Source organism: Taudactylus pleione, unplaced genomic scaffold, assembly GCF_031769625.1.
Source record: "Taudactylus pleione unplaced genomic scaffold, aTauple2 ptg000329l, whole genome shotgun sequence".
Lineage (NCBI taxonomy): Eukaryota > Metazoa > Chordata > Amphibia > Anura > Myobatrachidae > Taudactylus > Taudactylus pleione.
In genome coordinates this window covers 8,740,776-8,768,324 of record NW_028284730.1, presented here as the reverse complement: position 1 = coordinate 8,768,324, position 27,549 = coordinate 8,740,776, and the positions used below count along the sequence as shown (strand labels likewise).

Below are 27,549 nucleotides of genomic sequence, written 5' to 3'. Positions count from 1 at the left end.
GTGCTCTAGAGACAATAAAAACTCAGGTCATCGAAGAACAACTAGTCCACCTCCTCCGGCATAGCTTGGCTTGGTCACTCCCCGAGTTGCCATAGCAACCCAACCAGCAGCTCTGGCAATAAAAAGTATGAGAAACTATGAACTGTTGTACAATTTATGAACATCAAAAAAAACATATGCTTAAAGTGTGTGTATCATCCTTAGTGATTTATGGTACTAGTACAAGTGACGCTATACCGGGAAATCAGTCTCCAATAGTGAATCCATAGCGGCTGCTTCATTTACATAGGTCTCACAGCCTTTTGGTCTCCATAAAAGTGGCTGCCGCTTGTATAGGTCAGTAATAGAGACACACTGTAACTGAAGTACTGGCAAAACTTTATTCCCTCCAGCAGCATAACTACCGGTAACCTGGGGCCAAACATAATAGCCTGCAAGTTGCGGAGATTTCATTAATTTAGCCGCCAAAAAATCAAAGCGGCAACTGTATTCAAGGGTTGATTTGGCCTTTAAAAAAAGTTGCTACTTTAAATCTTGCAGCTGCATTGCTGAAACCTCGGCACTTGCTGCAACTGGCAGGTCTAGTACTGTACATGGGGTTCCTGGAGTTCTAATATGCCACAGGCAAGTACTCTACCGATAGAGACAGATTTCTGCACATTGGATGTTAATCTCTGTTTTATGGGTCAGTCTTTGTCTGTGTGTCCCAAGCATGTGTTTATCTATTTGTTACATGTATGAAGAGCTGTGTGCCTACCGTGTGTTTGTCACATAAGGAAGGTCAGTGACACAGAAAAATCATTTTATTGTTTTTTATCACTAATATGATACACAGACATATTAAGTGCTATTGATCGGCCAATATATCTGCTGGCCGTCGACCATTCTATACAGACGATATATCTGTGAAACGTGTCGTTCACAGACATATCGCATTGGCAGTGCTGTACATCCGTACACACACAGCAACAGACGCAGGGAGGCCCCGCCCCCTAGTCGATCTTCACACAGTACTACGATTTCAATCATATGAACATTCTAGAGCTGGACTAAGAACAGGGCACCCGGGGCATTTGCCCAGGGGTTCCCACACATGACTACATCGCCAGTGTGGGGTGCACTGTGGCATAAAGTGAACTGGGGGCACTACAGTGTGTTCAACACATTTTAAGTACTGGGAATATATACACATTTATTTACTCATGTATAACCCATGCTAGCTTGCTGCATGTGAATACGCTTAGCATTCTGTCTCTCGTACGGATATTTTTCTTTGCAAGAAATAAATCGGGTAAGGCTGGCTTTATGTTTATAACAATGATTATTAATTTTCCTCAGATAAATGCATTACTGTTTAGTTTTCTAGAAGTACTTTGAGATAAAATGAACGTGCAGGACACAGTTTGAAAGCACAACATTTTATTAGTGGATCCTGTGATAAGAAATCAGAACACTGTTTACAGGGAAAGACACAAGACTTATTATCTCTTTGCTATTTAAGACATCGGAGAGAGCACAATTGCATTCTAGACACATTTATTAGCATTAGCACAACATCTCCTGCACTCGGAAACACAACCACAAATCCCACAATGGGTTAAAAACTGGTTGATATGGAATATCCACACCCTGCACGGTCCAGCACCAAGATATACACCCCCTTTACACGCCCTCTATACACTATATACCCAGATAAACTGAAGCTTCTGCCGTTTCCTCCTAGTACGTCTTTGATGTAACTGATTAGTCTTAGGTTAAGGTCTATCTAAACTGGATTAGTTTCAAGTGGTCAACTAGTACGATGGTGAAATGAGGCGGATTGTCCGATTGTGTATCCAAACTAATCTTATAGTATACTTTCTACGGTTAGTTTGTAAAGAGTTGGAGAACGGAAAGTCATTTACCTACACTTATGTTTTGTTATCAGGATTACCACCAACGGTTGGTGAATTGTATCCACCTCATTACCTAGTAGACATCATCAGTGTAAAACATGTCTTCTTCTAAGAACGGCTGTATTTTCTCATAGAGATGTATATTCCTAATCCCATAACCTGAATTTATATTCCTTATCTGGCAAGACTGAGATGTTTCTACATAGTGACCTTTACTTCAGCACAAAGAACAATTGGGGCATCAAAACTGGGTACAGATTTAAAAAGGTGGTAAATGGGCACTGGGAAAGACAGATCTTATGGGGCTTCTCTAACTCAACCCAATAACGTCCAGGAGAAAATATGTGTGTATATTAATATATTAAAGCTGCAATCCCACAGACAGCAAGTTTTGTACCTTTGTAACAAGAAGCAACATGAAGCATAGTCATTTTTTCCAGGGTGACATCCTATAAGACCTCAGTCCTCCTGTTGCAAAAAAAAGGCTCCCTGGGGAAGACTGGCAAGGCTGCCACTGCAAGAAAGTGTCTCTCAGCTGGAAGCATTTGGTTTCAGCTGTAAAAGCTCATTCATATGGAGAGTGTACTCTGATTTCAGAATCAGAGCCAGTCAGTCAGGAAGTTCCTCATTAGTCATGTGATGTCATACCAAGAAGTGAGAGCTGGGTACTGTGCCATGAACTGGCAAGTCAGACCGGAGTCCCAAAATCTTTCACTGAACCCTATCATATTTAATGTAACTGTGGTTGCCATGGTAACTGTTTGACACTTAGAAAACTGTAAATGATTAATAGTAGCAGCTTGAAGAAAAACACTAAGGAAAAATAAACACCACCAAAAGACATATACCAGACTGATTTATGTAAAAATAATAATTGTAATAAAAAAAAAACACACACGTCATTCTTACATGGGATTGCAGCATTAATAGATATACTTATCTACACACATGCAAACATACAAAGTGATACCTGTAATGAACACACTACAAGTATCCTATACATGTATGTATATTTATGATGTAGGTATGATGTCATACTGCGTATCTCCTAGACCATTGGTTGCTGCTCCTAGAAAAGTCACTGCCCCCAAGATTATAAAAAAAAATATCAGGAATCTGTAAATCTTTCAGCATAATTCACCTTGGAAAAAGGAACAAAACCTTGGGGCAGGAGCGTTAGTTTGGGTTTAGCCTAGGCTGGTGATGTTGGCACGGCCACCGGGGGGCGCCACAATGCGCTGAGTAGTGCGACGAGGTACATTGTCATCCACCTGTGCTCCTGAAAGAACAAGACCATATGAGAAACAGTTTACATTTGCTATTACCAGGTGGAGGGAAGAAAGAACAATTTATTTCCAGACTAGAAAACATATCTGTGATCTCTTTTAGAATAAAACAAAAAAAAAGAGATTACGATGTCTGGAGAGAGAATCCAGCAAAAAACACTACTTGGCACAGTTAAAACTGGAAGAATTTAAAGTGATCTAACACATCATTTTTCAGTATGTCCTATCACAGTATGTAACAGAGGGCCTGATTCAGAGCCGGACACTATTTGCGCTCGCTCGTTCAGAAAAAGGGGCCGGCTATTTAAATTGAGCGCTCGCTCTTTGCGTTCTGTTGACGCCTCTATGTCTGAGCGAGCGAGCGAGCGAACGAAACATGCGCTCGCTATTTTGTAAAGACGCTCCCTGGCCGCTCGCATCCTACGTCATCTCCGCTATTTATTTGGTTAATCGAGTACATCGAAAGGCGTCTGAACTGCTCGCAGTGCTTGTGGTAGGATTTTCCTAGGCTAAGAAACAACCAAGTGACGTGGTCGATGACGCTGCTTTGTTAATTATGCCTACCCTTAAAACGCCCGTTTTGACCGTTTGGCACGCCTGCGTTCGGATCTCCACTCCTCGTTTTCAAGCACCTTCCCCTGTTACCACCCACAAATGCCTCAACCTGTCACTCAAATTAGCAGGCACTCGCTATCTTGCGAGCGCTCGATTTCCGACTGCAATGACTGGTTGGCGCATGCGCATTACGACCCATACGCATGCGCAGTTGTGCGAACATCGCTCGGAGCAAACGAGCGGCCGCTTACGAGCGGCTCTGAATCAGGCCCAGAGCCTGAAACTGCCAAAGTGGTGACTTTTTGGGGGGCACTTTTAATACCAACTTGTTTTTGCCTATAAATAAAAAAGAAAAATTGCTGCTTTAAATGTCAACACTTTTGCAAACTCTAGGTCTGATTCAGAGATGGACGCAATGGTGATTATGTACGCAGATCGAGCGATTGTTGGCCATCGTGCATGTGTTTAAGCCGCACTGCGTGTGCGCAGCCATTGCATTGCGATTATGGACGCACAGAGGAATTCATCGCAATGTGACAGGTGGTCAGCGTTTGGGGATGTAACTGAGGGTGGTCAGAGGCATCTCTGAATCAGACCATATGACCACCCTACAGTCCCTCCTAGATCTGGGAGTCATTTTGGTAGGTAAGGGCTGTGTTGAGTCATAATGGAGATAGAGACAAGTGATTCATATGGTAATAGCAGAAAAGGCTGTACAATTGGGCAGAGTGAAAACAGTAAGGTATATGTATAACTGAGTACTGACATATAGTATTAGTTAAATAGTGATATAGAGGTAAAATAGTGATATATACGTAAAATAGTAATATATAGGTAAATAAATAGTGATATATAGGTAAAATAAATAGTGATATATAGGGAAAATAGTGATATATAGGTAAAATAAATAGTGATATATAGGTAAATAGTGATATATAGGGAAAATAGTGATATATACGTAAAATAGTGATATATAGGGAAAATAGTGATATATAGGTAAAATAGTGATATATAGGTAAAATAAATAGTGATATATACGTAAAATAGTGATATATAGGTAAAATAGTGATATATAGGTAAAATAAATAGTGATATATAGGGAAAATAAATAGTGATATATAGGTAAATAAATAGTGATATAGGTAAAATAGTGATATATACGTAAAATAGTGATATATAGGGAAAATAGTGATATATAGGTAAAATAAATAGTGATATATAGGGAAAATAGTGATATATAGGTAAAATAAATAGTGATATATAGGTAAAATAGTGATATATAGGGAAAATAGTGATATATAGGTAAAATAAATAGTGATATATAGGGAAAATAGTGATATATAGGGAAAATAGTGATATATGGGTAAAATAAATAGTGATATATAGGTAAAATAAATAGTGATATATAGGTAGAATTAACGTGTGGTTTCAAAACGTCCAACAACTGACTCACTCCTGCCTATTCCATGGAGAAATCCTGCTGGGAAAATACTTTTACCAGTTACCGGCACAGAGATGACTTTTTGCTTGTGCTGACACAGCGCAGGTGAACCTGAAATGATTGCCTGGCTACAGAGGGCCTGATTCACTACCGTTCACAACTGCGATTACGCACGCAATCGGGGGATTGTTATATGCGCATGCAGCGCAGTGTGCAAACCGGCCGCTGCGATCGGGACTGCAAACGCAGTGACTTCTCAGACCCATCGCAGAGTGATTGACAGGAAGTGCCGTTTGTGGGAGGTGACAGGGAGGTGATCTGCGAAACCAGGGCGTGCCAGAGCGTTTGAACGCAGTTACAGGGGAGTGAATAAATTAGCCACTGCAATGCCATACACAGCCTGAGGCCTGATAGCGTGTGATGAATTTAGCAATTCCCCAGTAAGGTCAGAGCTTGTGCAAGTGTGTGTGAGGCTGCCATGGCACTCGATTGTACCGATGGTTTCCGCAGTCTTGCTAAACATTACGGGTGTGTGCTAAGTAAACTGGGCGTCCTTATATAGTGCAGCAGTATAGTGATCGCAATGGATTAGCATACTATCGCAGTTGAACTGCGTGCGTAATCGCAATTGCATTCGCAGTTGCGATCCGTAGTGAATCAGGCCTAGAGTTCTTTGTCACAGAGTTACCACAGACAGCTGGATGTAGCAGTGCATAAATGCTTGAATGCATCATACTGTTGTAAGGGCAGAGCAGGACGACAGTGGGAGAGTTCTGTAGTGTCACTGATCCATTCCCTGCACCTACCACCGTACCCTTGTTACAGGAGGAAGCCGGGTCAGCAGTAAGGGAGTAAGAACACAAAACACTTCTACAGCTACTTCTAGCCAATGATGATCGCTGTACGAGGGAATGGGTAAAGGTGTTCCAAAAGCATGGCTTCATGCTGCAGGGTAGCGCTGGCCAGTGAGCATACAGGGACGAGGGGATGTAATACAAATATTACTATTTAGGACAATATAGACCATAACAATGCTAAATAAATAAGGCCCTCATCACAGAAGTATAAATACAAAATGATGCATTTTTCTCTCTAACAAAAAAAAGTATTAAAAAGATTTTTTTCTTTTTAAGTACAAATCAAAAATCTTTAAGTAACATAGAGGAAGATGTAGTCTATAAATAGAGGTTAATGACCAGCTGCCTTAATGAGCGAGACATACCACAATCTCTAATAACCCAACATTGGAATCGGCAGGCGACAACTCACCGGACAGGCTGAATCCAGACTGGTGCAGGTTCCGTATGGGCTGCGGCGGTTGTTTGGCAGGTGATGTCTTGGCAGAGGATGCGGGGGTGACTGCTTTTGGAGTTACAGAGACTTCACAGACAGGTCCATCGTACAGTCCACGAGGGACTCCTCGCAGCTCAGCCAGCTAGAGAGATTCACATCACTTTAAGAAGTTTCCCAACAAAGTAAAATGCTCAGTGACAAAAATTCTAAATCATATTTTGTATAATAACTCAGTCATCCGGCCGTACTTAGGTGTTTACCCTAGAACCTACTAACCAAGGGGTCTTCAACCTTGGCTCTCCAGCTGCTGTGGAACTACACATCTCAGCATGCACTGCCATAGTTTTAGCATGCTGTTATATCAAAAAGGTGGCAGTGCATGCTGGAATGTGTAGTTCCACAGCAGCTGGAGGGCCAAGACCCCTGTACTAACCACTTGCCTGGTGTGGTTGCACGGGATGTGACTACAAGCAGGTGGGTTTTCCCTGACATGGCCGTATCTCCTGTGACCACAGACTCTCCTCCCCCAGTATTTTTGCCATTCTCCGACCTCTAAGACGAAGTTATAACCTCTTCTATAAAGGGGCCAGACTGTGACATTGGTAGTCTGTGACCACCGACATCACATGTGTTGGCATTCAGGAGGCAGAGCTCACAATACACTGCTACAAGAATGCTCGCAGGTTCCCTTTCTGAACACTATATGGTCGATCTCTGCAGTGAGCTCAGAGGAGGGATCATGTGCAATCGTCAGCCCCTCCGGGTGCCACTGCCTGGTCAGAGGGGACAGATCAGTCACCTGAGCTACATATCACATGCTCTGCATAAATGGGAGGGGGAGAGGGGCGGAGCAAATTGGGGGATCTGTGACCAATGGGGTGGGTGTGGATAATATCCAATAGGGATCTATGGCCACTGGGGCGGGGTAATGCTATGGAGGGTATCAATGGCTACAGTGGTGATAGGAATATGTTGGAAAATGCCACATCTGAAGCAATATATAAAATCAATATATTCCTGAATTTGCAGGGTTTTTTTTTTTTTTTAACTGCTTTCCCCTATTCTGCCCATTGTAAATATCCAGCCTTCTCTCATTTCCAGACAAGTTATCCGCTACTTAAACAAGTTCAGAAGATTTCAGGCCAGCTCCCTGTAGTTTAAACCTCCTCCCCTGATGTAACTCAATGTTATCATTTCATTGTACATCTATAATGACATATGCAAGTTCCCAATGCTCAGCGACTTTCACTCTCTAGCAACGTTAAATCTCACCCTGCTTCGCGCCTTGATCCTTTTGTACACGTAATCCGGGAATGGCTTCCTGAGAATGTATCGTCCAGACCCCTCAGTAACGTGGAGAGTACCGTCTTCAAGTACAATCTTTCCTTGGCTTATCACCACTAGGGGGCTCCCACGACACTCCATACCTTCAAAAATATTATACTCCACAGACTGAAATTAAAGATCATTCAAAGACACCGGTGAGTAAGAACCAGTCAAGAACTACTAGTACTTTCCTGTACTCCTCATACCAACACCAGAGCTTACACTGTTGTGCGTCTTGGCTGAGACTGTCTTTACACTGTCCGGGTCCCATATCACCAGATCAGCATCAGATCCCACTGCGATGCGGCCCTTTCGAGGATACAAGTTGAAAATTTTGGCAGCATTGGTGCTGGTTACCGCCACAAATTGGTTTTCATCCATTTTCCCAGTCACCTAGAGATACAATGAACCAACGGAGATGACACTTTAGCCTAGAAACAGTTACCACCAACACTAAAGCTGGCCACACATCTAAAGATTATCTGTCCAACCAACCAACTAGTAGATTGGTTGGAATGAAAATCAAGTAAGGTATAAAATCAGCAATTTGCTCCCAAATGCTGGAAAATGGACCAAAACTGTTGTTTGAACAAATATTTCAGATCAAAATTTAACAAACTTGTCTGACGACCATTTTCATCTGTTTTCTGGCATTTAGGAGCAAATTGCTGATCATCAGTTACTCCCATTCCTTACCAGATTTTCATTCCAATCAATCAACAAGTTGGCTGGTTGGATGTAAGTTGGTCTAGTGTGTGGCCAGCTTAAGACTGCCTACTGATTTCCTGTGGTCTGTAGCCCAGCCTGACTTCATAGAGACATGAGGGTCATGATTGATTAACAGGATGATAAATAAATGAAGAGTAACTATACGGTGTGAATAGCGCTGCAATTAGACTGTCATTCACTGTAAAAAGAGCAATATTTTCTGTGACAGATATGGAATTGTCTTCATTCTAGAACGCCAGTGTTTCCTCAGTTTTACACCAATCAACAATCTCTGCAGGTTAAGACTGAGGTTTACAGAACTATGGGGTCTATGTACTAAGCAGTGATAAGAGACAGAGTGAAAAGTGATAAGAAAGTGATAAGGTGCCAGCCAATCAGCTCCCAAGTGTCATCTCACAGGCTGTGTTTGAAAAATGGCAGTTGGGAGCTGATTGGCTGGCACCTTATCACTTTCTTATCACTTTTCACTGCTTAGGACCCCTATGTGACTACGGACTATTGTAACCATTAGACAAAGTGATAAGGAGTGGTAGAGATGGCATTCTCACTTTGATTATTATTTGCTACTGTGCATGTGCGAGAAGTAAAAAAAACCCTACACAGAGTGTCTGCACAAATGCGCTATAGCGGGAGCGTTGCTAACAACTCTGGCGAGGGAAAACCCTGGGCGTTCCTTGGTGGTGGCCTGAAGTGAACACGCATGGGGCGTGTTATGGGAGTGTCACGGCCATGTCACTGACACAGCCATGTCTCAGACGCAGAGCCGCAAAGGCCATGGTCAGACGGAGGACCTGCACCGGCCATGGTCAGGTGCCAGTGCTGATGGTGCTTGCGGTGCGGTGGTGGAGTGTCTTGTGTCACCGGCAATGTTGCACTGTGCAGCACCACGGACATTGGGAGTCTCAGTGCTGGCACATTCAGGCGCACATCTGTACACAAGGGAAAGGCTGAAACTAGCATTTGCGTATTAACGCCGCCGCGACTACACAAACATATCTACCAGCGACTGCAACTACATGCACCTCTGAATTAGGCTCCAGGCTACCAACATGCATCCCCCTCCCCCCACCAGTTCCACTAATGCAATCTTTATACGGGGGCCGATTCTGAGTGGCATGCAAGACGCAATTCGCACGTATCTCGCAGATATCCGCATAATGCACATGTGCCAAAGAAATACATTGTCTTCTGCACACGCGCCGGATCCGGTATCAGCACAAGGACGGAGATCGCTAGTAAGTACAGATTGGCCGATGGACCCCACTTTCCGTGAAATGGGCACTTCTGGGCAGCAACATGCGAACGCACAGAACTCTTCTGTCCCGTGAGCATGTCATGGGCGTGTAATGCAACTTCCTTGCTTGATCGTAGCGCAAAGATAGGGATTGGATGTCTGTTCCCGCTGGATTTCTGGCCCCAGCATGGGGCTGGTGTATGCCCTGATACTAATGACAATGGCTCCACACATTAGAACAATGTGCTGTGTGAGATAGGCTTCCACATGCAACCGCACAGATTTTTACTATACAAAAGAGGAATCTCGCATTAGCATAAACTAGTAAGCAGGCTGCCGCGGCCGTAAGGAGAAGATACTTCTGTTTCCGAATCAGGTCCACAGTCACATCGGTGAAAGCAAGGGGCGTATCCATAATGGGTGCAGGGTGTGCGGTGCACATGAGCCACTGGGTCCAGGGGGGCCGCACCGCACACCCTGCACCCATATACTCTTTATACTTACCTGTCCCTTGCCTCCAGAGTGCTGCAGAGCAGCAAAAATCACTAGGAAAATGGCGGTGGCAATTTTATTGGTGACTCGCACTAAGCCAGAATCTACTGCACACGCCGCGGCACCGCTAGGGATAGGAGGGGGCCCGCACTGAGGACCTCATTCAGAGGCGCTCGCAAAATGCGAGCGCTCGCTCTGAATGAGGGCGGCCGCATCTAAAAAATGTTCCAGCCTCCTGGCTGCTGGCTAGGCTGTGGGTTACCACCCACATCTTAACGAGCGTCCAGGATGATGGTCGCAATGGTCAAGACCATCGCGACCATCGGGGCTTGCGACAAGACCCTTGTGGTAGGGTCTCATCTGCCGCAAGCACCAGAGAGCTGGTGATGTCAGTGGGGCCGCCCATAAACGGCAGGCGTTCGCTTGGGAACGCCTCAGTTTGTGAGCCGCCACGCCTACAAAACGGGGCGAGCTGTTGATCAACATCAACAGCCGCCCTTTTTGTAGTGAGCCACGGAGCGAGAGAATTTCTCTCTCGCTCCGGTGCTTGCGCACGAGCAGTGCGGCCGCTGCGTGTGCGCACAGCCAAACATCGACCCGCTTGCGAGCAGGTCTGATTGAGACCCTGAGTCTGCACACAGGCCCCCTCTTCTTTTGAAACGCCCCTGGTGGAAACGGAAGGATAGACAGACGAATCACTGTGTGCTTCCTCCTGTAATCACTGCCAGTCACCAGAGCTTCCTCATACAGAGCCTGCAGGAGGAAGATCACAGTGACTGGTCTGTGTCACTGCGTTTCCTCATGTACTGACCAGGAGTATAGGTGCAGGGGAAGAGCAGGACAATGTTATGTGGGGAGTGAGGACAATGGGGGTGATGCTGGGGGTAAGGGCTCAGGCACAAAAACTTTCTGTTTCATCTCATTTTTTACTACATAAATTAAAATTCTAATTTATTCCCGGAGTTTCCTCATGTCTTAATTTAGGGAACATTATTAAGACTATAAATTACATACATTCAATTATAATTGTGTAATATGCATTACCCTGTACTGCTTCGCCCATTAGGTCATAGGTCCTCAAATTCGGTCCTCACAACCCCAAAAAGTTCACCTTTTCCAGGTCATCCAGCAGGTGCACAGATGTAGTCATTACTAATTATTTCACTTGTGATGAGGAGACCTGGAAAACATGCACTGTTTGGGGTCCTGAGAACTTAGTTTGAGAACCTGTGCTTTAGGTTAAAATAAGACTTTTCTATTTAAGAATTTCTCTATGTAATTATTCTTTAGTTACTTATATGGATACCCTCTCTCTGTCTCTCTTGCACAGTACTTATTGTTCTCCTCTCAAATTAGGAAGCACCATACCCCATACCACTGGAACCCAACGCACTAAACTCTCCAAGTTCGGCTGTCTGTACCCACCACAGCTCGGTCCCACACGATGCTCATTCTCTCCTCCGCTCCATTGGTCCCTTCTGGAATTAGTGCGAAATTGTCTTTTCCAACAGCTTTCTGAGCTGTGTTAAAAGTGCAGTGTGCACTCCCGCAAACCTGCAAGTCACCACTGGGAAACGGGGGAACAAACATTAACCTCCAAACCCCAAACTATCCCCTGTATTTACAAAAGACACTGCTCTGCATTTAGATGCACCCGGCCCAGATCAAGAGCATTACAGAATATGCATTCCACCTTAGCTGACACCAAACACAGAGACACGTCCTGACTGTCCATACACACCCAGGTAGTTATGATTAAATCACTATGCTCGGGGGGGTTTATAATACAGAGGACTCACCAGGAGAGCAGCGAGTTGAGGAAATCAGGAGTACTGGGGTCGGGGCTCAGGGGAGGAGATGTGACGAATGCTGCTGCCTTAGCCCAGTTTTTGCTCCAGTAGTGGGAGCCATCAGTGCCCAAACTTGCAGTGATTGGCTCCCCATACACGACCGCACCTGTGAGGACAGAGAACCATTTGTGCTGTATAATAATTCCCAGCATATAAGGAACAGCAATAACTAGATTAACATATGCGCGGAACACACTTCACATCTAGCCCCGCAACACACCTTTCTTCCTGGACTGTGCAATGACTTCTGCGGAGCTTTTGCTCATCACCTTGGTGACATAGAGCGGACAGTTGGTCTGGTTGGCGATGGTGATGGAGCGGTTGACAGCTTCTGCCTCCACCTAGATAGATAGTCGAATAGTTACACATACTGGAGACATTTCTTAATAGGATTGGGAAACTGCACATAGGAGCCTCCGCTCACTACACTAGGCTGTTGGGAAGACCGTACTCCTTGTACAATCTATAGCTGGGTTCACTGGAGCGATGTCGGGCTGATTTGCCGTTTTGTAAAGACAAACCGCCTACATCGCTCAGTGTGTACGCTCAATATGCGAGCGCTAACTTTGACGTGCTGCACATCAAACTTGATGATTTCACATGTGACCTAATGTATGTTTGTGAAGGACGAAACGAGTGATCGTTCCGTCATTCATTAATCGCTGTAGTGTGTACTGGCCATCATCGGCGCGATTGCCGGTCGTCTCCGTGTGTAACCAGCTTGACTCTTTGTCTACCCCCTTGCCTCTATTCCCCTCCTTACATTCTACCACAGCCCCTGTCGCAAACAGTGGTGCCCACCCTGCCACAATCACACCAGTGGAAGGTCAGCACCTGATCCCCCCACTCATCTCCTCCTACTATGACCATTCTGATGATCTTATTGGCTACAGATTGTTCTATCCCAGCTTCCACTTAAATAACGGAGGACACCAGGATGATAAGATTTATAGACTGAATATAATAAAGTGCTTAGACCTTAATAAAACTATATTAACTGACTAAATTAATTGCAGGAAAAGATATGACGGCTGGCTACTGATAAGAGCCGCAGGCAATGAATTATGAGTGGGATGTATTTTCTAGCCCTGCGGAAGATTCCCTAGTGCTCAGACAGCTGTACAGAGTGTAGTCATCACAGTAATTGGAAGTACAGGAACCCTGCACAATTAAGCAAATAACGGGGATCTCATACAAAGGGACGTTCATGGACGTGCGTCAGCAAGAGGAAAAAAAAAGACATGTCTGTAAGGTGGAAAGGTGTTAAAAATAGTCATTCTCACCTCTTCTGGCCGACTCAAGACGTGTCCCTCTGGGCCAGTGATTCCTTGTTCTAAGATCCTCAGTTGTTCCTGGAATAAGAATGAAACGACATGATACCCACATACAGACACCACTGTATGTTACACTTGTCACAAGTTGCCTGGTCTTACAGTCACGCAGTAGAATAGGAACAAAATCTCGCATAAACCCATAGAAAGATGTACGGGGAGGAACACCTTGGCTTAACGGTCTGATTCACAGGTAGTTTTCATTTTTTTCGCAACTGGTCGATGTTTTATCTACTGCAATGGTCTTGTGACAGCTGGCGCAGTGTGGATTAGGATCAGGGTGATTGACAGACAGCGACCATTTAGGGGAGGTAACGGGGGAGTGGCAACAAAAATGCAGGCGTGACGCAACCGTTTCAGGGCCTTCCTTCTTTGGACGCAGTGTCACTGGCCCCGGAGTCTTACATGCAATGGGCATTCTGAGCAAACATCGGACTGCTCAGAGGTCCGATGGTGCAACCGATGTTTCCGATATTCTTCAAATGCTGCAATTTTGGACACAAGTGGTGTAATCCAAAAAGCCCGGCAGTGTGCGTCTCTTTGCAAAAGATGGCGGCTGTGACATTTGCAAACCTGCTCGTAAGGAGAGGCAGCACCGGCGGCCTTTGCGTCCACCACTGAGTCAGGCCCTAAATTACATTAAGTTGGTGGTGTGTCGAAATCAAAAGGAGTTTTTCATACCAGAATATATTATATCATTGTTTGCATTTTATTTAATAAGAAAATGATTCACGTTGATGCTGCTTTGGAACTCCTCAGTATGACTAGACTGGATTGCAATATCATGTTTTAGCCAGCAGATGTCACTGTGAAACTGCGGCTTATAGGCAGCAGAGCTCTAGCTCTTTCTAGCACAGCAGTGGAAACAGTGACACCTGCAGGCTAATGCTGCACATTGCTCCGGGTCTTACTATGGTGAGATCAGTCGTTGCTGCAACCATATATATCTGCTGTGCACAGACGGAGACAGGTGGGAGGAGGTGTCTCTTGGGATATAAACAAAGACCCACAGGACCAATGTGATTAGAATAAAATATAGACTTTGAAAGACAATCTCCAATACCACACAGCACGGGAGATGTGTCAAGAGAGAGAGAGTGGAGAAGTTGCCCATAGCAACCAATTAGCTTGTAGCCATCATATATCTAGCAGTCTATGAAATGAGTTAGAAGCTAATTGGTTGCTGTAGGAAAATTCTTTACTTTATCTCTCTCAAAGGTTTGATACGTCTCCCCCAGTGTAATATACAGTGTCAACGTCACTGGCAGATCAGAAAATCCAGGACCAAGATAACTGGAAAATGATTTTACTCAGCATCTGCAGACAACACAAGGATCAGCGCAGGGAGATTTGCCTTTATAACGCCATATGTTATACTAGTCACTCTCTATACCACTCTCTTGCTATCCAAACACATGACTCCCAAACACTGGCCACTACCCCCCTGAGAACCAACAAACGCCAGACCCCACGTGACTGACAGCAAATCAAGATCTCACTGAGAACCAAATGCCCAGAGACTGCCCCTGACACACAGTTATGGTAAGAAGTGATCCCCAATTTTCTGAGGAATAGTTTGAGCACCAGTACACATTCACATGACACAATATTGTTAACAGGCAGGAACGTTGTCATTGCTATGTGAGGTGCCACAGACATACAAGCAAGACAAAAGAATGTAGACACAAAATAAAAGATATTGGGGGCCCTAAGCGAGCGAGCTTACCATATAACAGCTAGGATCACAGGAATGAATGTGGTTCGGAGAGGGGAGTGTGACTGCAGGGGGGTTTCCATATGTGTGCATCAAATATATATACAGTTACACACACACACACACACACGTACAAACTTAAAAAAGGCAGCGGCCCCTTACTGTACCTGCTTTCCCCACAGCTCAGCCCTAGTATTAGTAGCAGCACAGCTATACAGGAAGAGCTTCTGCAGCAGTTCCCCCCCGGTCATCTCTGCGCGCACTCGTGCTGTGCGAGGAGCTGCTGTGCGTGCGCGGTAGCTCCGATCTCAGCCAGCAGTGTAGACGGAGACTTAGCACTCAGTCTAAAAATAATCCCCAAAACAACGGACCGGCTGCAGCAGGGTATCGGTCCCAGCAGGAGATGGTAACTAGGTACTCAGAACCCCCCCTGCGTGCGCCAGTGTGACTGACTGTAGCGAGGGTAAAATCAGGGTCAGTAATATTGGGGGAAGGAGAGTAGGCTTTAAAAAAAAAAAGAGTTGGGTTTTCAGAAAGAAGTTATTGATTTGAAGGCTAAGGCAGGGAATAGGTGGTAGCATATGATGGAAGTCTGGAAGGCAGAAGAGATCGGTGCCCATCAGAGATGAGGGGCAGCACATAGTGTCAGATCACTGAGGACATGATGGAGCGCATGGTGCTGGTGAGGAGAGCGTGAGTAATTGACATTGATTCCTGGAAAATATGAATAGACAGATAGCCAGTGTAGGGATACGCAGAGTGCTGCAGGGAGCAGGGAGTGGGAATAACCAGTCTTACCACTGCATTAGGCTGGTAAGGGGAATGGCACCGGGGAGGTTGCTGTAATCAGGGCAGAAGATGAGATAATGGTATAATTGTATTGGCTGCATCGTGGGTAAGGAAAAAACTAATTCTCACATTTCAAACGTGGAAGAGAGAGAACTGTGAGTAGCGCAGAGGATGGAGTGAGTGTGACGCCGAGGCAGCGGGCGGGGGAGACTTGGAATAATGATGGTGATGTGGGTGTGGATGGACATTTGCGAGTAACTGGTGACTCTGGGATGAGGGGAAATAATAAGCTGTTTTTGGACATGTTAACCTTTAGATAGCGTTGGGAAATCCTTGTGGAATTAGAAGGCTGGAAACGCTGCCACCATAAAAATGATTTCTACATCACCAAACCCTTGTACCAGAAGTAACAAGTGCCAGGATATCAAAGAAATACACCCACAATACACCAGACTATAAAACTCAATGTCACCATATGCCTCAGGAAGTCCTTGTGCCGCACTCTCATGCATTTCAGTTATAGGTATTTAACTCGACCCCCACCCCCCTCGGCTGTACCATAAGGAATTAAAGTGGATCATTCCCCTCAGGGCCAATTGTTGAGTCATTGTTTATGAGACTGCACCCAATCATGTCGCTAGGAACCAATCACGTGACATTCCCCTGTGCCGCATCAGGCTCTCACCAGGAGAAACAAACAAAGTCGGCATCAGTTTGATGGCTGATCTGTAAATCACTCCCAGATATTAAGTTGTGAACCAATACACCTCTTACCTCAGCTATGACATCGCCATTTTCTGCATGCACTTGTGCAATGGCTCCAATGTCCCGGATGACGCTAAACACCTCATAGATCTGAGAATGAGAAGAAAGGAGTGTTGTTACCATTTATAAATGTCAATGTGTTTTTACCTTCAGAGTTTATACATTCCACCATGGAAAACATTTTTATTATGTCTCACACGTCATGGTCGCCCGTCTAAATGGCTCCCCCACTCAATCACGAATGGCCAATGTACTTGGCAGAGGGGGGCACACTACCAATTTATGTAGGACCGTCCAGATCACTGATGGTCATAACAGGAGGTGGCTTACTGACAAATGGACATTGTCTTTGTGGATAAAAATCGCGGCCTAATAATATGAACTAATTTTTCTTTTAGGAAAGTTGTAAAACAATGATGGGGAGGTGTATCAAGCCTTAGAAACAGATAAAGTGGAAATAAAGAACCAACCAATCAGCTCCTGTCACTTTTCAAACAGAGGGGTCTATTTACGAAGCCTTTGATGGAAATAAAGTGGAGATATAGAGTACCAACCAACTAGCTCCTAACTGTCATTTTTCAAACACAACCTGTTACATGGCAGTTAGCAGCTGATTGGCTGGTACTTTATCTCCATTCACTTTAACTCCTTCCAAGGCTTAGTAAATAGACCAAACAGTGCGTAAAATTGACAGTTAGAAGATGATTGGTTGGTACTGTATCTATCTCTCTCAAAGGCTTGATATATCTCTCCCTAATAAAGCTTTTCCACCAAACTCCGGGACACTGAACATGGGTTTCAAGCCGCGTCACAGCAGCTTGAACCCCGTTTACACCACAGGCTGGACCCGGGATATTGCCGGAGCTTGGCGATGACATCATCTCCAAGTGCCGGGAATGCGGCTCTCTCTATGCTGTGAACGGGTCCCATTTTATTGTAGAAGCCATTTCCACTGAGCCGCGACCCGGGTTGACACGGCAGTAACCCGGGCTGCATTTCTTATATTGTTGGTTACATAAACAGATTAATCTAATAGCTCCTATTACAGGTTGAGTCTCCCATATCCAAATATTCCAACATACGGAATATTCCGAAATACGGAATGTTTTTAGCATGACTGATAGTGAAAGCTTTGCTTTTTATTATTATTATTACCAGTTATTTATATAGCGCACACATATTCCGCAGCGCTTTACAGAGAATATTTGGCCATTCACATCTGTCCCTGTCCCAGTGGAGCTTACAATCTATATTCCCTACCACATGCACACACACATACACACTAGGGGTAATTTTGTTGGAAGCCAATTAACCTACCAGTATATTTTTGGAGTGTGGGAGGAAACCGGAGTACCAGGAGGAAACCCACGCAAGCACAGGGAGAATATACAAACTCCACACAGGGCCGTAGTTGGAATCGAACCCACAACCTTAGCGCTGTGAGGCAGTAATACTAACCATTATACCGTCTGTGCTGCCCATGGTTCAATGTACACAAACTGTGTATAAAGGCACAACATTATTAAAACTATTGTATAAAAGTACCTTCAGGCTTTGTGTATAAGGTGTATATGAAACAAATGAATTTCATGTATGTACACAAACTTTGTTTGAGCCACAAAAGTACTGAAAATATTGTATAAAATGACCTGCAGGCTGTGTATATAAGGTGGATATATATACCATAAATGCATTCTGTGTTTAGATTTGCGTTCCATTCCAAATATATTTCTTTTAATTTGCAAATATTCCAAAATACGGAATATTCCGATATCCAAAATACCCCTGGTCCCAAGCATTTTGGATATGGGAGACTCGACCTGTACTGTGTTATTATTTCCATGGAAACCATAGTTCATGAATATATGGCATCTAACTCCAGCCACATTATTATCCCAGCAGCACTGACATGGAAAGTTAATGGCAAATACAGGGCAAAACAATAGCGTTGCCCAAAGCAACCACATTCTGCTGTAGGTAGCACCATGAATGTAATTTACACCAGTATTCCACAGTGAATCTTTCATAATGTCTTGTACAACTGCGTCAGTAGTCAGCTGTACGAGGCCGGCAGCGGCTGGTATGCAGTGTGTCACAGGAATCCTGAATATGTGTTTTCCATGTGTGGTGTCCGCTAGTCTTGGCAGGAGATAGCTCATTCTTATTACACACCCAGACACAGAGAGGCGATGACAGATTGTGTACACTGCACCTCAAAGGATTTTCTTCCTCAGCGAAAGCAGTGTTGTGGGCAGTAGCCTATTGGGCCTGTGATTCAATAAAAAAAATGTCCCACAATGGCGCATCCACAGTATAAACTGTTCAGGTCTTTGGAATTTATTTTCTTTTTCCACTTTTCTTGTGGTAGAATGCAATCCTTTTTATAGGGAAATATGTTTTCAATGCACACTCCCCTTGCCACGTAAGGTTTTCCCTCTCAAAAGCAAACAGAAAGCAGGAAAGAGAGCGCAATATTGCCAAGTAAAGGTTATAATTCATTTATCCATCATACTCCCATTTAACATACTGTATATATAAAAGCGTATATCACCAGAATGGGAAGCTTCCTTCGCCTGACCAAGGTGCAGGGGCACCGGTGTACGGGACTTGGCAGCGCCGGCTCAGTTTTCTCTGGGGGAGGGTAATCGTGTGGCACCTGTTGGAAGTGGTCCCTTGGGACCATTGTGGTGATAATACATTTTTATATATACAGTATGTTAAATGTGAGAATGATGGATAATAAATGCTAACCTTTATTTGGCAATATTGCACTCTCTTTCCTGTTCTCTGATTGCTTTTGCAAGTGAAAACTTACGTGGCAAGGAGACTGTGCAATGAGACATCTGGCCTTATAATGGATTGCATTCTACCACAAGAAAAGTGGGAAAAGGGAATAAAGTCCAATACTTCAACTTTTGCACCATTCAGACTAATACTTTATTTAACAAGTTGAACTATTTATACTGTGGATGCGCCATTGTGGGACATTTTTTTAGTAACTTGTATTTATTTGTTGGCGGTACAGGTGGAGGCTCCATTTAGTCTCTCACGGGCTGCAATCACAGGCGTTTGCGCAGATTTTAAATCACTTTTTTTGTTATATTCCTTTGGTGTTGACACTGACAAGTAAAACGGTCATCTCTATAAAGCACCAATGTACTATCGATGATGTTACCTGAGAGTCTGTGAGCTGATACTCATCCTTGTAAGCCATGTACACCTGGAACGAATTAACACCTGCAGGGAAAGTGAGGGTAAAGTGGTTATAGATGTGAATGACGCTCATTTTCATACAGAAACCAGCAATCCGCATTACATGTTATCCGTAGCTCTTTTAATGGGTCTCTATTGAACTGTATGGCACTATGGATGGGCACCCTGACTTATCTATGGGGGGGACAATCCCTTTAAATACAAGTTGGGTACGAGATCCCGGCGGCCGGGATGCTGGTGGTCAGAATACCGAAAGCCGCATCCCGACAGTCATACGCCTGGAGGCAAGTACCCCAACCCTTAACCTTCCCCTTCCACAGCCTAACCCTAACCTTCCCCCACCCACAGCCTAACTTTAACCCTCCCCACCCACAACTTAACCCTCCCCCTACCCACAGCTTAACCCTAACCCCCCCACCGCAGCCTAACCCTAACCCCCCCCCCGCCCACAGCCTAACCCTAACCCTCCCCTCACCGCAGCCTAACCCTAACCCCCCAACCGCAGCCTAACTCTAACCCCCCCCGCCCACAGCCTAACCCTCCCCTCACCGCAGCCTAACCCAAACCCCCCCCCTTCCCCCTAGCGCTTAAACTCTAACACTAAACCTAACCCTACCCTTAGCAAGTTACAGGGTACGTTAGGATGTCAGTGTTCAGGGTTCTGGAGCTGGGATGCCGACTACATCCCCCTTAATACAATATATTTCTCAAAAAATATAAGAAGAATTGCCTTACCCTGTATTTTACCATGCAAAGGGACTGAATGACAGTTGTACGCTATCGCATTCGCAGCTGCAGTCATGCTCGGAATTTCTGTGCGGAAATATACTAATGCCAATATGCCAATGCTGCTAACAGACCCCCCCCCTGTAATAGTGTGTAACAGACAGAGCAAATGTTGCTACACCCACTTCTACTATCTGCGTTGTGTGCAGATCCTCTGGGGAGAACACACCACCATCAAAGCAACATCGGACGCACATCGATCCTTGAGTAAGTCCTGGGCAGATTCAGATGCATCTCTCTCTCTAAAAACGGCCTCTGAGACTGTGGTACTGTGACTGGGAACACATCCGCCATCGCAGACACACTCATGGAGCGCCCATAGCACGCACACGGACTGGTCTCCTTTTGCGAACACTCTTGCCCACCTCCCCGATTCCACCCAGGAACGCAGTGGTCTGCTCAGGACCTTGCGATCACGGAGACATTGCAAATGCCGGCTCAAAGTACAGCTCGCGCGTGCGCTGTGAGACTTTACTCTGCATTTCAGGCATGCACAGTAGCAAACAAAATTGCTTAATTGCGTGAACTTGGGCACAGCGTACAGCTCTCAGTCAGGCACCCCGCACCACCTATACTGCATGTTCACTAAGAAACCGACAAGACAATTCAGAACTCTTACAGTACAGGTGCTCTTAGTATAAAACCACTGCTGCCTGTTTATGCTATATAGACACAGAACTTACCATGATCTTTCACCAGCGCCTCCATTTCCTCCTGTACGCCCTTGTGCCACTCCGTGATGTCCACGTGCAAGGAGTAGTCACAGCAGGATTTGCCGTCCGCCCACTCATGCCACTGGTCAAAAGCAGAAAGCAAGCTGGTCCCTGGCTCCGGTATCACATGATCAACTAGCGTCAAGAAAAAGATAAACAAAGGCCCGGATTGGACACTGGGAATGTAATACAGCAAACACCGATGTCGGAACATAGACAGGTAACACATTATTAAATTAGCAGTTGTGATAACAATTACTTTATAATGGATAGTGCAAGGAAAATGCACATTTATCTGGAACACTAATGTGCCCATCTACAACGTATGTATTGTCTGTCACTTATTCCAGGTGCTTCAGCTAATTATGTCTAAGCATTACCAGTCTATTATTATGTTATTACAATGGATTTATATAGCTCCAGCATGTTCCAAAGCACTTTACATATGGGAACTACCCAGACAAAGAAGAGGACCCTGCTAATAAGCTTACAATCTATAGGGAAACATATGTCTCACTACCTACAAGAGATGTGACTATCCCATTCACAAACGGGGTTACAGAGATACACCCTTTACAGTCTGCCCTGGTGCCTGCAGCATATAGAGGTCTCATATAACTCCCATTCCAGTTACTGTATATAACACGTGCACATTCACCAGATTTGTGTAGAGTGTTTGTGCAGCACTATGTTACTGTAGTTGGAGGTGTAGAACAATGTTGGGATTGGTGCACAGATGTATGTGCTCTTATTGTTAGTAAAGCTAAGTAAATCTACAATATGTTTATTGTTATATGAACACAAGGTGTACATTCTCTACTGTGGTCTGTGCGTAATACTTTCTTACTCCATAGATGACTCTATTGTATTTCCAGTGCACTACACAACACAACACAGCAGTGTTGTACCAAATGGGTTTATGATGGGTCAGACATATGCTATCTGGGAACAGGACAACACTGACTCTGTATACTATTATATCTAGCTGTATACTATTATATCTAGCTGTACACTATTATATCTAGCTGTACACTATTATATCTAGCTGTACGCTATTATATCTAGCTGTACATTATTATATCTAGCTGTACACTATTATATCTAGCTGTACACTATTATATCTAGCTGTATGCTATTATATCTAGCTGTATGCTATTATATCTAGCTGTATACTATTATATCTAGCTGTATGCTATTATATCTAGCTGTATACTATTATATCTAGCTGTACACTATTATATCTAGCTGTATACTATTATATCTAGCTGTACGCTATTATATCTAGCTGTACACTATTATATCTAGCTGTACACTATTATATCTAGCTGTATACTATTATATCTAGCTGAACACTATTATATCTAGCTGTATGCTATTATATCTAGCTGTACGCTATTATATCTAGCTGTATGCTATTATATCTAGCTGTACGCTATTATATCTAGCTGTACATTATTATATCTAGCTGTACACTATTATATCTAGCTGTATACTATTATATCTAGCTGTATACTATTATGTCTAGCTGTACACTATTATATCTAGCTGTATGCTATTCTCTCTAGCTGTACACTATTATATCTAGCTGTATGCTATTATATCTAGCTGTACACTATTATATCTAGCTGTATACTATTATATCTAGCTGTATACTTTTATATCTAGCTGTACACTTTTATATCTAGCTGTACACTATAGTATCTAGTTGTACATTATTATATCTAGCTGTATACTATTATATCTAGCTGTACACTTTTATATCTAGCTGTATACTATTATATCTAGCTGTACATTATTATATCTAGCTGTACACTATTATATCTAGCTGTATACTATTATATCTAGATGTACATTATTATATCTAGCTGTATACTATTATATCTAGCTGTACGCTATTATATCTAGCTGTACATTATTATATCTAGCTGTATGCTATTATATATAGGTGTACATTATTATATTTAGCTGTATACTATTATATCTAGCTGTATACTATGATATCTTGCTGTAAACTATTATATCTAGCTGTATACTATTATATCTAGCTGTACACTTTTATATCTAGCTGTATACTATGATATCTAGCTGTATACTATTATATCTAGCTGTATACTATTATATCTAGCTGTATGCTATTATATCTAGCTGAACACTATTATATCTAGCTGTATGCTATTATATCTAGCTGTATGCTATTATATCTAGCTGTATGCTATTATATCTAGCTGTACACTATTATATCTAGCTGTACACTATAGTATCTAGCTGTATACTATTATATCTAGCTGTACACTATTATATCTAGCTGTATACTATTATATCTAGCTGTACACTATTATATCTAGCTGTATACTATGATATCTAGCTGTATACTATTATATCTAGCTGTATACTATTATATCTAGCTGTACACTATTATATCTAGCTGTATACTATGATATCTAGCTGTACACTATTATATCTAGCTGTATACTATGATATCTAGCTGTATACTATTATATCTAGCTGTATACTATTATATCTAGCTGTATGCTATTATATCTAGCTGTATGCTATTATATCTAGCTGTACACTATAGTATCTAGCTGTACACTATTATATCTAGCTGTACACTATAGTATCTAGCTGTACGCTATTATATCTAGCTGTACACTATTATATCTAGCTGTATGCTATTATATCTAGCTGTACACTATTATATCTATCTGTACGCTATTATATCTAGCTGTACACTATTATATCTAGCTGTACACTATGATAGCATGGCATAAACTCCCTCTTACTGATCATAGTGGTGCCTCCGGCCAGAGACGCTTTGGTCCCCTGGAAGAAGTCATCTGCAGACACCATGCCGTGGGAGGGCCTCTGGAAGCAGGTGTGGACATCAATCCCGCCTGGCAGCACCATCCTACCATGAGCCTCTATGGTCTTCACACCTCCTGGGACAATCAAATTTTCCCCAATTTGCCTGTAACAGAGAAATACGACGAATCAGAAGTAGATAACACTGACACAAGAGGCACGACACTTCCTCCAACCACCAATGAAATCATACTGTATGTAAATGACATTAGCAGGTGGTTCCCTGGTATGCTTGAGAAATCAGGATCAATAGTCTATTGTCTCCATTGTACAGTATGATTCAAGTTGTCTGGCTGATACAGAGCAGAGTGTAAGCAGGTTTGCAGAGCGTATCATTTATGTTTTTGTAATGTTTTTGCTCCGGAAACCAAATGTATGAGTCTATAGGCAGTGCAGAGCCACGTTCATTCAGTCGCACCTCCACTTGCGTCTCTAGGGCCGTAAAGGGCCTTCTCATATACATTTACACAATAGGCAATTTTCAGAGCAGTAGGGTCGACGGAACTTCTGGCTTTGCAGAGCTTTGCGAAGACATAAACACATTTCCCAACTTGTCTTTTGCACCAAGTATACTGTAGTCTGCTACAAGCGCACACTGATGACGAAAATGAGCATCAAACCAACAGTACATATAGGAGGCAGGTGCTATACAATCATTCATACAACTCTGTATATGAAATCTTTGTTTTTTCTGTGCACGCAAAGCGTGAGTATAGGTGGCAGAGTTGTGTTCAACTTCGCTATGGCCGCTATAGGTGCAATTCTGTACCATGTTGTAAATGGCATTCACAGAAGTGGGAGCTCCAGCTGTGGACAGGTTTCTTGATTGTTGCCACCCAGTTCCCTCCCAATTTAATGGAAAGAAAGATCCGACCGACTTCCGTACACTCAGAATAGGATGGAGATACGCGAAAATGGGTAAATTCTCATCTGCGCATGCGCCGTGTATGTAACAACACTTTTTTTTTGTTTTTGCCCTTAATCTGCATTCAATCCTCAGTATATTTTTGTATTCTGCACTTTAACACAATGCCCGGTTATCTTGTATACTGGATGGGACAAGTGGAGATGTTGCCCTTAGCAACCAAATAGATTCTAGCTATTATCTTGTAGAAGGTTCTAGAATAGATAAATAATAAAGTAGAATCTGACTGGTTGCTCCATCTCAAAAAAACTGCACTTTAGTAAATATACCCCTTAGAAGGGTTTCTAACTCTGCATATGCATATATATATATATATATATATATATATAACACACACACACACACTCTATTCTAATATAATAAGAACATTGTGTCTGTCCGTTTGTTCCAAATTGGCTCAAAAACTACACAACCAATTTTCATGAAATCTTTAGTAGAAATAACCTGCACTTTTTTCATCTCGATCCAGCAAATTAAAGCTGAGCAATAACAAAAACAAAATGTATTGACATCATCAATGCAAGAGATAGGTGTGGCACCATGTGCGTGGCCAGTAACGGGAGGGGGGAGAGGTACTTTGGGCCCACGTTCACTTGAATAGGATAAGCTACATAGTCTGTGCACAGGGCACACAGTGACACTGGTATGAGTGGTGGGTGAACAGGATAGGCTACACAGCAGTCTGTGCACAGGGCACACAGTGACATTGGTGTGAGTGGTGGATGAATAGGATAGGCTACATAGCAGTCTGTGCACAGGGCACACAGTGACATTGGTGTGAGTGGTGGATGAATAGGATAGGCTACATAGCAGTCTGTGCACAGGGCACACAATGACACTGGTGTGAGTGGTGGGTGAATAGGATAGGCTTATAGCAGTCTGTGCACAGGGCACACAGTGACATTGGTGTGAGTGGTGGGTGAATGGGATAGGCTACATAGCAGTCTGTGCACAGGGCACACAGTGACATTGGTGTGAGTGGTGGGTGAATAGGATAGGCTACATAGCAGTCTGTGCACAGGGCGCACAGTGACATAGGTGTGAGTGGTGGGTGAATAGGATAGGTTACATAGCAGTCTGTGCACAGGGCACACAGTGACACTGGTATGAGTGGTGGGTGAATAGGATAGGTTACATAGCAGTCTGTGCACAGGGCACACAGTGACATAGGTGTGAGTGGTGGGTGAATAGGATAGGCTACATAGCAGTCTGTGCACAGGGCACACAGTGACATTGATGTGAGTGGTGTATGAATAGGATAGGCTACATAGCAGTCTGCGCACAGGGCACACAGTGACATTGGTGTGAGTGGTGGGTGAATAGGATAGGCTACATAGCAGTCTGTGCACAGGGCACACAGTGACATTGGTGTGAGTGGTGGGTGAAGGTGATGCTGCCACCAGTCTGTATAGCGCTGCTGGTCACGTGGGCCACTCCTGCGACGGTGAAAGGGCTCCCCTGGCTCTGGCATTAGCACCCCGCTAGAAAAAGTCTGGTGCTATTTCTGGATAATACAGGGGGACCATACTAATTTTTTACCCTTGTATTTCCAGAACCAGGACCGGATCAGAGCCCAGAGCTGGTTGCACAGAATACGGGGGACTCCTACGTCGTTTGTCCCCCGTATTTTGGCAACCAGGGCTGGTTCTGACTAGCTGGTTGTGTTTAAGTACAGGGGCCCCCTATGTCGTTTGCTCCCCCCATGTGTTTAAGTACAACCAGCACTGGGTCACTAAAAGCCCGGGGCTGGTGGCTTGTTTTATTTGGTGGGGGGGGGGGGGGGGGGAGACATTTTTTTTTTCTTTTTTCCATAGTTAGTTATTTTTACAGCAGCAGCACAGATGGGTCTTTCTGATCCCATCCGAGCTCTGTGTCAATGAGAAGTAGCACGAATCTCCTGGTCAGTGCGTGTATCTGTGTCATTGAAATACACAGCAGCACAGACGGGTCTCACTGATTTGGAATTTCTGCCACTAAACTAGAGATAACTGTAATGTTATCGTATGAAGTGTATCCTAGCTGCCAGATTGCTGTCTACAGAACGGTAATCAATTAAGCGCTGAGACGTTAACACGTAATAAAATAATGCATATGATACGTGTAAACGTCTGTGCATCATTTCAGTGACTGCTCCATGAGCACAAATGACAGTTTCCAGATGTTTCCTCCAATCCGTTCAGAGCCTTTCTAGTCTTACTTTGGCACTGTTTCCCCATTCTTCTTATAGAACACTGATTAAAACATTCTTCGTCCATGCACTGGATATCTGAGATCTTCTAACATACAGATGTGTCCACATACACTTATCCTCAAATCTCGCCAAACAGCCCCGTTTGGCACACCACAGACT

General features: G+C 43.8%; 1 protein-coding gene across 2 annotated transcripts in view; it reads right to left on the bottom strand.

The window, feature by feature from the left end:
- Positions 1 to 1,402: 1,402 nt before the first annotated feature.
- DPYSL2 (dihydropyrimidinase like 2) overlaps positions 1,403 to 27,549 on the bottom strand; it is a 107,796-nt gene continuing 81,649 nt past the window's right edge. For both annotated transcript variants that reach the window (XM_088443386.1, XM_088443387.1), the window contains exons 3-14: positions 24,196 to 24,380; positions 21,383 to 21,547; positions 19,876 to 19,937; positions 16,710 to 16,790; positions 13,385 to 13,453; positions 12,322 to 12,442; positions 12,051 to 12,207; positions 11,677 to 11,818; positions 8,019 to 8,189; positions 7,743 to 7,922; positions 6,447 to 6,612; positions 1,403 to 3,174 (exon numbers count right to left, since the gene is read on the bottom strand). In XM_088443386.1, the coding sequence (XP_088299512.1) occupies positions 3,083 to 3,174; positions 6,447 to 6,612; positions 7,743 to 7,922; positions 8,019 to 8,189; positions 11,677 to 11,818; positions 12,051 to 12,207; positions 12,322 to 12,442; positions 13,385 to 13,453; positions 16,710 to 16,790; positions 19,876 to 19,937; positions 21,383 to 21,547; positions 24,196 to 24,380 (1,591 nt within the window). In that variant the 3' untranslated portion in view covers positions 1,403 to 3,082. The remainder of the gene's footprint in view (positions 3,175 to 6,446; positions 6,613 to 7,742; positions 7,923 to 8,018; positions 8,190 to 11,676; positions 11,819 to 12,050; positions 12,208 to 12,321; positions 12,443 to 13,384; positions 13,454 to 16,709; positions 16,791 to 19,875; positions 19,938 to 21,382; positions 21,548 to 24,195; positions 24,381 to 27,549) is intronic.